At 39.6% G+C, this 14,471-nt stretch overlaps 1 protein-coding gene across 1 annotated transcript in view; it reads right to left on the bottom strand.

Moving 5' to 3' along the window:
- LOC139712887 (uncharacterized) overlaps positions 1-14,471 on the bottom strand; it is a 112,007-nt gene that overhangs the window by 33,849 nt on the left and 63,687 nt on the right. Inside the window, exons 15-18 of the mRNA XM_071624667.1 lie at positions 12,584-12,792; positions 7,906-8,060; positions 5,220-5,270; positions 2,483-2,565 (exon numbers count right to left, since the gene is read on the bottom strand). Coding sequence (XP_071480768.1) covers positions 2,483-2,565; positions 5,220-5,270; positions 7,906-8,060; positions 12,584-12,792 — 498 coding nt within the window. The remainder of the gene's footprint in view (positions 1-2,482; positions 2,566-5,219; positions 5,271-7,905; positions 8,061-12,583; positions 12,793-14,471) is intronic.

The raw sequence follows: 14,471 nt of genomic DNA, 5'->3' as shown, positions 1-14,471 counted from the left end.
AATTGGCAAAAAATTAAAATGACAGGTTTGCCACAAATGTGCTGAATGTTCACTTTCCTAGAACTAGGTTCAATTGGATGAATGATTAAAACGTCAGAGTGCAGGTATTTGGGGGAACTGATGATTTTTACTTGACTTTTGACCCTTAAGTTTATGCATTGAGTAATTTTCAAGGTATTGAGAAAAAGTATAATTTCAGTATCAAATGGTAAAATAGTATTATCTAAACCTGGCCTTTGACCTTTGACCTCACAGTTCCAAAGAGAATCACTGTTAGGTAGAACATGCATACATGTAAATATGTAATTACTTTTGAGATATGGAGGAAGAAGTGCAATATAGCACTTTCACGTGACCTTTGACCTTTTGACCTTTGACCTTTTGGCAAGAAATTTCCCACAGAATATATATTGGGTTATACATGCATACAGCCTGTACATCAAGAAAAAAAATCCTTCAGGCATTGCATAAATATACGGAAAGTAGTGATATTTTGAGGAGTTGACCTTGACCTTTGACCCATGGCCTTTGACCCATGACCCCCAACTTCCCTAGATAATCACTGTCCATCGGTATATGCATATATACTAAGTTCCATGAAGATACCTTGAACCATTTGCGAGATATGGAGAAAAACATGAAATTTCAACCTTTTTTTCACAAAATAACCTGTGACCTTTGACCTTAAAATCCAAACAAAGTATCATCCCCCCAGGATATACCCTCATACCAACTTTGATGCAAAACCACCACACGGTTCTTGAGATATCGACAAAAACAAAACGGGACAGACGGACGTACGGACGTACATGTTGTACGTACAGAAGTACGGACGGACGGATGACCCTAAAACATAATGCCTGCGGCCACTTCGTTGGCGGAGGCATAAAAACCCAGGAATTTTAAAAGTCCCCAAATTTGATCCTCATTTTATCAGAAAGCCATAAAACTTAAACTCTATTGCTTGCTTGGTCCTTTTTTTTTGTTTTCCTGTTTCTCTTATTAAATTCAGCTCTGATTGTGGAGCAAAGTTTCTATCTAACCTACCAGCTGCATGTGTGTACAGGAGTAGATGCTCCACATTTCATCAGGGACCCACTTGCATGTCGTGCTCAACATGTATTGATGATTTTACTTCATGTTTTGCTCATTTATTGTTTTGGTTTGGGGATGTCTTTTTTACTGCTTTGTAATATGTGCCAAGACAATATTAGTGGTCCTTTCTCTCCTTTCCTGAAGTTCATGAGTTATGAGTTTCTCCTCCCACTCTCTTTTTCATTTTTGCCACTTGTCAGTTTTCAAAATGCCAGTCCTGAATTATCAAAATGCTGCACGCAAGTGGAACTGTTCATAATTACCTCTGCCAGGGGGGAGGTTATGTTTTTGTTACCGTTGGTTTGTTTGTTAGTTACATTGTAGTTAGTTTGTCCGTGTGCAAAATAACTCAAAAAGTAGTTAACGGATTGGGATGAAACTTGCAGGAAAGGTTGAGAATAACACAAGTAACAAACGGTTAACTTTTGGCAGTGATCCGAGAATTTTGGGGGAATTTATGAAGGATTTTGATATTTTGGCAGGTAGGGTCAATGAACTTGGGAGTTCAGGCTGCGCGTACTGGAGGTTTGCATGCGCGCACTAAAAGGCCTACTCTAGTTTCTGCTGGGGCGAGGCGCGCCGCGCAGCTGAGGGTTTATGATGTAACAAACTGAAGGCTTCCATTTTGGGAAATCAGGCGACTCTCAGCATACTAGTACGTATGGGTGAAATCACTATATCTCTAAGGAAGAACATAACAAGATCAGTGGGACAGTGGAAATGAGCTGCATACTTGGCGGAGGTCTGCGCTCTCAGAGTGCTTCTCTAGTTTAGTTTTGTTTTTGCAATTCTTTATTCCTCTTTCTACAACAATGATTCTTAGTGCCAGTAAAACACTTGACTCTCTATAAAGGCATGAGGGCTTCTCGCTTAATTGCACGGCGCGCTTTCCAATCAATGTCATTTACATTAAGTCACCAAATTGCTCGTCGCAGAGAAATCTTACATAGCCAGATGAAGCCTTATTGCCGCACAAAACTGCCAGGGCCAGGCTAAATACTGCTGTATACAGCCTCTCACATACAACAAGGTTGAAAGCAAACACATCATTAGAGTTCCCCCTCAAGTAGTGCTGATGAGTACGCAATCATGCAAAAAAGTTCTGGAGGATTAAAAAAAAAAAAAGACATGTTGTTTAATAGTTGATTGCTCGTGATGTTCACTGAACATGAGAAACAACAACTGCATTAGCAGACTGGTTTACTCTGTAAAGTTTGCATGTGGGGACCTGCTGTTCATCAGACTAGACTGCACAAAGTTTTGCAAGATGACAGCAAAATGACAACTGTCTTGTCTGTTGCTTTCTTTATGCGTTTGAGAGCCGTGACCACAGGACACGGAGTTGAAAACTGACAAGGCTCAAAGTGATAATGAATGATAACTTTACCAGATAATTCTCCAAGTCGAGAGGGTCTGGATTGGCTGCTGCCCCTTCATACTTCACGGCAGGGTCCTCGTAAATGTCGGACTCTAGACAAATCAGGCACACACAAAAGCAAATGCAAAGAATTTCCATGATTAGTGTCGTTTCTTAAATCCACATCCTTTCATAATAAGAGTTGATTTAAATGTATGCTGCAACTTTACAATCTTCCTTAACTATTTTGTTGCCTGATGAAAAGAGAGAGAGAATGTGAAGATAACATCAGTTGTCACACAGTTGGACGCAATGTTACAAGTCATAACTGTTTCCGAACTTCAATCTAACTGCTTTCCAGGAGAAATTAGTGTTTTTATGATCTACAATATCCCTGGTAGTCTTGCTTTATTAGTCCAGCACCTGAGCCCTTCTACATATACATTATACAGATAATGATTGGCAGGGAAGGGGAATGTTTAAAATGTTCCATCTGAGGGGTTTCATCTTCAAAGTGGAGTTTACGGGTCCTGAGGTAAAGTTTAGAGACTATATTACAGTTCCACATAAGAACATTTTAAACCCCAAGGTTAGACTGTTCTCTTTCATTCCAGATGATAATCAACATCATCTATATTATAAGAGATACTCAAAGCATCCAAGAACTCATACTCTTCATAACATGTCAGAAAAACTCTCTTGAAGGTGAACTAACCAGCTGGTACAGCAATGACGGTAGCAAATGCCTAGCATTCCGCAAATATACTTCTTTTTTTTTTGCTCTTTGAATTATGAAGTTTTGCACATCGAAATGATCAATAGTTTGTGCTGAACATACAGATACTAAAATCCAATTCTATGTTTTTTAAATAATGTAATCATGAGAATTGTGGTAATAGAGCTACAGTAATGAGTGTGTGCATCTCTTGAGCACTGCAAATATGACAAATAGCAATTAGAATTTACAGCAGAAAGTGATCATGATAATCCTGCCATATACACACAAACATCCCACGGTTAACGTCAGAAGGAACAACACAAACAAACAGCGAGAACAAAGAGATGAATGGCAAAAACAGAAATTGGGAGGGGGAGGGGAGGAGGAGTAGGTGGGGAATCAATCATCAGGTCCTAATAACCGCATTGCGTGATGTCAATCCCCTTGTCTTCAATTTCTCGCGTGTCATCATCGAGAGAAAAATGGCATTGAACTAGTAAACGCTAGAAAGACTGTTTCCGGCAAGAAGAAACTTCCCATCCATCCCACTCCCTGCCCAATCCTTCGACAACAGAGGGCAGGAATTATACAATAGGACCTCAATTATCCAGCCACGTCAGGATTGGCGGGTCTCTCTGTATATTTGTTCTGGTTGGATACAAGAGTTATGCTCAATTACAGCACTTTCTAGCATACCATGCTATGGGCATACACAATGTTATAAACAGTTTGCTGATATTATCATTATCTGCACCGTACTGTCATGTTTGATACTTCAAATGATATGGAAATGAAATCAAATATAGACCTAAAGTAAGATATCCCTTCATGTCCCTTGTACAATATATGTATTGTTTGACTGATACTGACCTACAATGAGACTGATCTATATTGTGACTTGTGGAATACTACTGCTGAATGGAACTGTACCACTGCTGTGCACTCAGTGCCAGTGACAAGTGTGGCACTAGCCATTGATATTGTCTCACGAACCGATTTAAAACTTATGGTCTGATCTGCTGGGATGATTAGAAAAAGTCCAATCATGCATTTGCACTTTACTGGTTGAACGTGTGTTTGATTTGAGTGAGATTTGGCACTGAAAATATCTGAAAACATTATAGAAATGTCAGCTAGTCAATGTCCGGATAACAGAGAATCTAGATAATCGAGTGCCAAATAATCGAGGTCCTACTGTAATTGTGTAATGTACCTGGGTGCGCATAGTACTGGATGTGTACTACTGCTTGTGAGCAACATACATTGTATAATCAGGCAAATGACGTTTTTGAATCACTACAGTAGTGCAATTATAACAAGCAATCATGAAACCACACAGCTACAACACCAATCCCACAATTTCTCCAACGCAGTTTGGATCAAAATTAAAACAAAACTAAACTAAACAAACAAACACATAGACAAAAGACAAAACAGGAAAAACGCAAGTTGGATGTGGGAGGGTAGGTGGGTGGGGGAGAATCAAATAAGTCGTCCTAATGGGCACATTGCATGCCATCAACAGCAATCTCCATAGTGTATTTTGCCCCGTCTTTTATCTCATATCTTATCATGAGCAATACGTCAGGACGGCCTTTCATCAAAATGAGTTCGTCGGAGGTTTTCATCGACAAATTTGCTATCGGCCAATCAGACGCAAGGATTTCAGTACCTTTAACAGTTGTCAGTGTAAATCACTGATAAAAAGTTTCATGAAACGGTCCCACAGAACTAACATACCATTATCATTCGATGACTATTTGCCACAGAAAATCATCCATTCTTTTGATGATGAAGGAAAAGCAAGATTATATCACTGTGTACAACATTCTTTCTTATCATTCCTTTCTCGCAGAAATCCAAATAAGATGTACTACATCTGTGCTGATAAATGTCTAATCCAGTCTCGTTTCATTATGCCAAAAAGCTCAGAAGAGAGAATCAACCAAAAGCCATCTCCTGTTGCATAACTGTATAACCGCCACTGTACCTTGAGATAAAACTTAATGTATAATAGAGCTGGAGAAGATTTAAAAAAAAAAGACTTACCTATTTCAAAGATGTCAGAAGAAGTAGTGTCTCTATTTGACAATGGCAAGACTGCAATGACGAATAAGGAGAAAAAGAGATGGAAACCATGAGAATTTTAAGGAATGCCTCGCTCATAAAATGGAGACTTCCTTCCAAAAGGTACAAAAACAATTCTTCATCGAAGTCGACTCTTTGACAAATAAAAAAATGTATTCATTTCTTTAGTAGCCCCATACAGTAACCACTTCAGAGGAGTGAAATGCTTGAGAGCAAATGGAGAAAAAAACAACAACAACTTTTGTTCCAAAAGATGCTAAGTCAAGCAGATCCAATTAGAAACAAATGCCCATGCTTGACAGCACTTTGATCCCAGAGTAAGGCCAGATTGGATAGCTTTCCTGCCTGCACAGTTTTCCAGATGACCCACACATTACTTGAATACTGGATCTGAAAGATTTCGTTTAAATTGAGAGATGGAGGAAGCCTGGGAGAATGTTTTAAGGCAACATATTATCCCAGAAAAAAATACATAGGGTATCAGGAAATAGTCATACAGAAAATATTTATGAGGTGAACATCAAAATGCCTTAAATGTCTGTTCCAAAAGGTGCTGAATGTACAAAATTCAAAAGGATATTACTTCTTTAACAAGAGACCCGCGGGTCTAGCGCTCACCTGAGTATCGCAAGTTCACCTTTCACGCAGTCACTAATCTAAATTATTCACAGCTCTACCAAAATTTGACCAGGCATTCTCAAGTAGAAGATGAAAATGTACAATAAGGGCCCAATTAAGATTCCTTAATTTGGGGGGATTGGGGCCCTGGATTTCCTATGAACAAACTTGAAACTACAGTCATTAATGTACTCACTCATAGTATTATCTCAGCTCTATATATAACTTCTGATTCTAGAGAAGATTTATAAAGATTCCTTCATTTGGGGGATTTGGGACCCCTGGGGGCCCCCTGGGTGGGGCATGGTGCCCATTTTAACAAATTGAGATCCTAACCCCCTAGGGATGCTACCTGCCAAGTTTGGTGAAAATAGGTAATGGTGTTCTCAAGAAGAAGATAAAAATGTACAATTTAGGCCCCATTAGGACCCCTCCTGACCCCCTCCCCTGGGTCCCAAGGGGGGCACCCCTGATTCTGCCATGAACAAACTTGAAACTACAGTCATCAATGTACTAACTCATAGTATTAACTTAGCTCTATCACTTCTGGTTCTAGAGAAGAAGATTTTTGCAGATATTCCTTAATTTTGGGGGGTTTGGGCCCCCTGGGGGCCCCCTGGGTGGGGCACGGTGCCCATTTTCACAAATTGATTTCCTAACCCCCTAGGGATGCTACCTACCAAGTTTGGTGAAAATGGGTCATGGGGTTCTCAAGAAGACGATGAAAATGTACAATTTAGGCCCCATTAGAACCCTTCCCCACCCCCCTCCCCTGGGTCCCAAGGGGGGCACCCCTGATTCTGCCATGAACAAACTTGAAACTACAGTCATCAATGTACTAACTCATAGTATTAACTTAGCTCTATCACTTCTGGTTCTAGAGAAGAAGATTTTTACAGATTCCTTAATTTTGGGGGGTTTGGGCCCCCCTGGGGGGCCCTGGGTGGGGCATGGTGCCCATTTTAACAAATTGAGTTCCTAACCCCCTAGGGATGCTACCTGCCAAGTTTGATGAAAATCGGTCTTGGGGTTTTCAAGAAGAAGATGAAAATGTAAAAAGTTTACGCACGACGCACGACGGACGACGGACGACGGACGACGCACGACGGACGCCGGACGAAGGGCGATCGCAATAGCTCACTTGAGCCTTTGGCTCAGGTGAGCTAAAAATCCATGTACACACATAGGTTTTTCCAAGGCACATTTTCTTCACTCTGTTATGGGGTATTATGTATTATGGAACATAAAAACCTCTGCATGAAAACACTTAAAGCACAAGAAATAAAATTGCAGGTTCTTCTCCTCAATGAAGTGGATTTAGCACCTCTTGAAATGGAACTCTTCTAATATACCTGGAAGAGTCAAGTGCATGATTTGCTTTGGAGGGTTTTTGTTTTTTTTTTTGGGGGGGGGGGGGGGAGTGGCCGAGAAGAATTATGGAGCATCCTGGCATATATGTCAAATTACCTTGCAATATAGTCTTAATTGGTCCTAGTACACCCACATGGAAATCATAATTGTCATAAATTTTAATATGCAAAAAGACCTAGTAGTGATATTGTAGATCGCAGTATTGTAGTAGTTGTGGTAGTAGCTGCAGTAATAGTACCAGAAGTTGTAGTAGTAACAGCTGTAGTACTACAAGTAAAAGTAGTATTCGCAGCAAAAGAAGTAGTACATGAACTAGTAAAAGTCGTAATAGTAGTTGCAGTAGGAGTAGTAGTAGTAGTGGTAATAGCAGTAGTAGTAGTAGTAGTAGTTCCGTAGTAGTAATAGTAGTAGAAGTAGTAGTAGTAGTAGCAACAGCAGCAGTAATAGTAGCAGTAGTGAGGTAGTTAGTAGTCATAGTGTGGTAGTGTGGTAGTAGTAGTAGTAGTAGTAGTAGTAGTAGTAGTAGTAGTAGTAGTATAGTTAGTAGTCATAGTGTGGTAGCAGTAGAAGTGGAAAAATCAAGGTCATTACAGCTGTGAAATGTACCAATCTCATTTTGGGCAAAAAGGGTCTTTGTTCTAAAGATGCTGTTTCCTACCTTTGGTATGATCTATGGCAAAAAGGTGATTGAGGTAGCCAATCAAAAGGTCACCCCGGGTGTTGAGGAACGTTGCCGTGGACAGCCGCTGGCTGAGGGATATCTCTGTCATCAGAGTTTTGCTAGCATCCCACACCTTGATGACCGCATCGGAGCTACTCCAACATTGGGGTAAATAGAAGGCATTCAAGAGAATAGATAAATAGATAGATAGATAGATAAATAGATAGATAAATAGATAGATAAATAGATAGATAAATAGATACACAGACAGACACACATAGATAGATAGATAGATAGATAGATAGATAGATAGATAGATAGATAGATAGATATGGATAGATAGATAGATAGATAGAATATATAGATAGATAGATAGATAGATAGATAGATAGATAGATAGATAGATAGATAGATAGACAGATAGAGACATAAAATAGACAGATAGACAGGTAGATAAATACATGTAGATGGATAGATAGATTGATATATAAATATATCTGTAGATAGAAAGGCAGATATAGAGAGAGATAACAGACAGAGAGATACATTGTAGATAGATAGACAGACAGAACAACAGAGATATATAGATATATAAACAAACAGATTGAGATAGAAAGAGACAGATCGATAGATGGATTAGATAGACAAACAGACGTATATTGATAGAAAGATAGAGATAGATTGATAGATAGATAGATAGATAGATAAATAGATAGATAAATAGATACACAGACAGACACACATAGATAGATAGATAGATAGATAGATAGATAGATAGATAGATAGATAGATAGATAGATAGATAGATAGATAGATAAATAGAATATATAGATAGATAGATAGATAGATAGATAGATAAATAGATAGATAAATAGATAGATAAATAGATACACAGACAGACACACATAGATAGATAGATAGATAGATAGATAGATAGCCATAGATAGATGGATAGATAGATAGATAGATAGACAGATAGAGACATAAAATAGACAGATAGACAGGTAGATAAATACATGTAGATGGATAGATAGATTGATATATAAATATATCTGTAGATAGAAAGGCAGATATAGAGAGAGATAACAGACAGAGAGATACATTGTAGATAGATAGACAGACAGAACAACAGAGATATATAGATATATAAACAAACAGATTGAGATAGAAAGAGACAGATCGATAGATGGATTAGATAGACAAACAGACGTATATTGATAGAAAGATAGAGATAGATTGATAGATAGATAGATAGATAGATAGACAGATAGACAGACAGATAGTTGGACTGACAGACAGATAGATAGAGAGATACATAGATATCATAGACAGACAGGTAGATTGATTGATTAAAAGAAGGAAAATGGAAGGAGGCGGGTGACTTCACACTCATCAGAAATACATGTAAATCTGACACCTTGCAATGATGGCTGCAAGATACACAGATACAGCAATACGCAATTCCATCACTTGGTAAATTTTCACCGAAAAATGGAGAAAATAAAAGGTGATACCCATAGAGTCAACACGTCCTCCATCCATGAATATCAACGTTGACAATGCAGGCCTGCCTACTCTATTGTAGTACAGCTAAAATCTCTTTGGTTCATTTTCTCTTTCTTTTCTATCCATTACATACATGTGTACAGCTGTAAGTACATTACCAATGCAAGCCTTCAAGTAGCTGCGCATTCAAGTAATTGGGCCAGAGCACAGTTTCCATGCACCACCAGTGCACACATGCAGTGTATGAAAGACAGCTTGAAATCTTTTAGATACAACTGTACCAAATAAAAAAGTGAGGCATTGCACAGATATGGGTGAAAGGTGAAATTGTAAGAATTTGACCTTGACCATTGACCTTTAACCAGAAAAATGTGCAACTGAAAGTGAAAAGGTACAGCTTCATCCACTCATACATTCATATTGCCAAGTTTCATCTGGATGCTTTTTGTAACAGTTTTTGAGTTATGTTGTAGACAAAATTGATTACGGATGAACAGAAGGATGGATGAATGGACAGAAGGACAACCCAAAAACCTTCCACCTCCAGCAAATCTTTGTGGCAGAGGCATATAAATGCTTGTCGACTTTTGCAAGTCAGTGAGATGAACTCAAAAAAGGTTGGTATCATTAATTTCTGTCATGTTGTGTGTGTGCGCGTATGCCATGAACCGTTTAGCTGAGTTTGATGTAAGCTCTCTGTCAGGAGTGACGTGGTAAACATTGTAATTTATGAGAGTCATGACTCATACAATGGGCTTAACTTTTACATCCTGTTTGCTGGGGGCGGGGGAGGGGAAGGAATACTTGATTTCTGACACAATATTACTCGGAAAGAATCACTGGGATTAGAACTGAAGCCTTACACATCTAATTGCTGTGTAGACATGTTTAAAACTAAGTCATCTAAGATCTTGTTTGTGCTCTACTGTGCGCTTGTGTGTGTGTGTGAGTGTGTGTGATGCTTATATCAAACAAATTAAAGAAAAAATGCAATAAAAAATAGAAATTTCGCCATGGTGACTGGTATATTATATGCTACTGCCATATCCCACTATTCTATCAACGGGCCTACAGCACAAATAGGCTTACCGGGTACTTGTATTGGAGACATGCGATGATGATTTCATGTGATTGGTAAATAACAACTTTCTGGTAATTAATACACCCATTCTCATGACAAATCTGAGCCACACGCAAAACTAGTAAAACTTGACATTTTCACTTGCCACTTGACCCCTGTGGCCAAACTTTCTTTACATGTATTACTGTGCAGTATTGAAAAAAAAAATGCAGGTAAATACCAAAAGTGATGTCTAATTATACAGTAGGTGTATACATTCAGTAGGCCTATATTCACTATACATTTCAGGGGGTATGGAGAAATCAGTGCAATTTCAGCAATTTCAGCTTTCTAACTTGACATTTGACCTCATGTTCCAAAATTCCTAAGAAAATCAATGTCAGACATAACAAGTATATACATGTATCTGTACTAAGTCAATAATGAAGGTACTTCGATCCATTTCTTTGAGATATGGCAAAAAAAAATTTAAGCACTTTCATGTGACCTTTGACCTCTGCTCTTATGGCTGAAAACTTTCCTCAGAGAGTCCTACTCTGGCAATGCATGTACCACACCAAGATTCATGAAAATGTATTCAGGCATTACAGGCATTTAGGGGAAAACAGTGAATTTTTCACCTTTGACCTTGACCTATGACCTCGAGCATGTGTGCCCCCAAGTTGATAGGCACAACTTTGTCAACTCATACATACACTTGTACAATTACAGAGTCTTCTTTGGATTATTCACATGGTTCTTAGGTCATACCATTCACAAAATTGATTGCAGACAAATGATTAGACTAACGGAAAGACAGACAGACGGACAACCCCCCAAAAAAAACATAATGGCCTGAATTCACGAAGGTGGTACAAATGAAACCATGGTTAAAAACCATGAACAAAAACCATGGAGCACCAAGTGTCGCATGGAATATTTCGTTACGAAATCAGTCATTTCGTCAATGAAATGATTACTTTGTAACGAAATGACAACATTTTGTAACTAAATTTGACTTGATTTGATTTGATTTATTGGTTTCTGTATCATCATTGTACATATACACATTCATGTACAAACATAAATATGATAATATATATAAGTATTTTCTTGTTCATTGCCTGTGTACAATGTACAGCAAAAGTACAACAAAACATACTACAATGAATAATACAGAGGGGCTACAGCATAAGCGTAGCTTGAACATTTCGTCCACGAAATGATAATTTCGTTACTGAAACGGTCATTTTGTTGACGAAATGACCAATTTCGTAACGAAATGTGACCCGCTACAACAAAAGGATCTGAAAGTCGGGGGAGGACAATTTTCTGAAAATGGCATGACATTTTTCCCTTAATCTTCTACTTTAAATCCATATATAGCACAACTAATAAAAATACTCGGTTGCGGGGATATCGATGATTTTCTTAGCGCATGTCAAGTGGTTGAGGCGATCAGAGTTTCGAGAAAAACGCCTTCAAAGTTTTCCTTCCGACGCTATCAGTTTTCATCGCTTGACTATAGAAGGCATGTTCCTAGCGACCTCCACGATGTTCATTCAAGCTTAGCGCCAGCGGTCTACGCATGACCAATCAGTAATCAGGATGCCACGCACTGACCAATAAGATCACTCCCTAGTTGCTAAGGGCGGAGTTTAGCTGCGACGCTAAATCCAAATCTTCGGACACGTTTCTCTTACGCTGAAAGTCAGAAAATCATGGCCCAGAAAAACTCTGATTTTTTGCCTTTCTTTTGATCATTTAGCTTCGAAATTTCGGCAGATGATAGACAAAACATTAGACAACAAAATCATGCCAAAAATAGAAATCCGGTTGTTTTGACCAATTTTGATGATGCGACTTCAAACTCGATTTTCTCGGCTCAGCCGTCAGCGACTTTAGGATCCTTTTGTTGCAGCGGGTCACAAATATTCCGTTTAACACTTGGCATTCCATGGTTTTTGTACCACCATCGGGAATTCGCGCCCATGCATCCAGTGATACTTTGTGCCAGAGTCATAAAATGTGTGTCTGTGCTGCAAGGAGACATGTGTGCCTCAATCACCCATATAAAGCATCAGCAGTACAAGCATGCCCTGGACGCACCTGCATGAGATGAAGATGCTGCGGGATGCACACGCTGCCATGCCAACGATGGGCCCATTGTGTTCCAGGGTTCTCCGCCCAGATTCCTCCGTCACGCTACCCGCAGACAGCCCCGTGTGGCGGAGTCCAGCGTGCACGTCATAGGCCATCGGTGCCAGGTCGTGCACCACAACAGACCCATCATAATGACCAGTATAAAATTTATCATCCTGTAAAGAAAAGCAACAGAGGCTACACAACTTGTGTGTTTCATTTCAACTAAACTAGTACCTTAATTTGTATGTCTGAAACTTCAGAAAAGATTTGTTCAATGTCCTTTTGCATACTGCAAAACACGATGGCCTTTTTTGCGTCATGACATTTTTGTGAGTTGCTTCTAATATTCATTTCCATGTAATGTAGACAAGAACTTTATGATGTATTTTAATTTTGCAAATCTTGGATCTTGCATAATTCACAAAATTAAAATGCACAAGAACATTTCTCGTTTTAGAGTAGCGTTTGGTGAGAAGTATTTGAGAACACTTTGCTCCTAAATACACACACACACACATATACATGGTATCTGTAAATAGATACACGTAGAGTGCATCCATCATATAGACATAAGGCAGACAGACAGACAGACAGACCACAGTTACCAAGTCTCATGCATTCTGAGTGAGACTCAAGCATTTACGGGCCATCTCACGCATGGCATCCACTTTTCTCACGCATTGGGAAAAGTCTGCAACTTGGGCCTATAATAATGAGCATACAATGTAGCCCAAAGGATTAAAGTGATAGTTGCAATTGAAGGTACATTATATATTTCCCTTTCGTCTTTCAAAATAAGTAAGAATGGTCACTTAAGTATGCACCTGGTCGCACTTTAAGAGCTAAAAATTGAAAAGGCTCCCTACCGTGGGAGGGGCAAAAAACCCCTCCCACCCTCGCTAGCGCGCAGATTCGCGCGCCGAGATGCCGAGTCATGAAAATCTCACTCATAAAATTTTTTTGAACTTAGCATCTCTGACAGACAGACAGACAGATGACTGGCAATTCTCGCTATCGCCAATGACGTAAAAAGTACCCGGATGTGGCTTTCTCGTCAAGATTTAGTTCACTTGGTAGCAAGGGCACTTCCGGCGCGGGGCATAATTTGCACAACGCTAGCGTGCGTGTACGTGTACCTTACCTATAGCGCAGCGCCGACCACGGATACTAGTACTAGTACAGTAGGCCGCTGTACTGCCCGAGCCAGCGAGTGGCCAGGCCTGTCATACTCGTACACTGTAGTCCCCGCCGCCGGCGCGGCCGGCCTTTCTTGCTATAGCTAGCATGCATGCACCAATCACTGCACGCAGCGCATAAGCTAACACATACCGGTACGGCGTACATCACAGATCAGTCATCTCTGCATACGCTGAAAATATGCTGGAAAATATTCACCCACCTGGATATACAGTATATCGTCACGGAATGCCCATCTTTTTTCTTTGTTTGTTCTCTGTCGAAATGTCACGAACACAATCGGGAACGAACAGTGATCTCGAACTTATCCTGTCTCCAAAGCAATTTCTTCCAAGTAAGTACGTACAATGTACGTAGGCACTGTACTAGGCCTACTACCTAATGCTACTACCACTACTAGTAAGTCGCGCGTGCACGTACAGCGCTGTGGAGTCACCCGCAAACTTCACCCACGCTGCCACGTCACGTCTCGCATGCCAGTAAGGGTCCTATTTCTGCAGATTTTTTTCATTTATTGTCGTGCGAACAACACATGGCAGCTTCGCAGCAACAACCAATAGTTGTAGTAACAGCAATTTCTTAAGAATGGAGAAATTTCAAATCATATTAAAGCTGTAATTCAAGTCGAGAAAACCGGAAGTACACGTAGAATACA

Source organism: Diadema antillarum, unplaced genomic scaffold (genome assembly GCF_040938485.1).
Source record: "Diadema antillarum isolate AM-2024a unplaced genomic scaffold, OU_Dant_1.0 seq00001871_RagTag, whole genome shotgun sequence".
NCBI classification, from domain to species: domain Eukaryota; kingdom Metazoa; phylum Echinodermata; class Echinoidea; order Diadematoida; family Diadematidae; genus Diadema; species Diadema antillarum.
The sequence above is the reverse complement of the archived record's forward strand: the minus strand, read 5'-3'. Positions and strand labels throughout refer to the sequence as shown.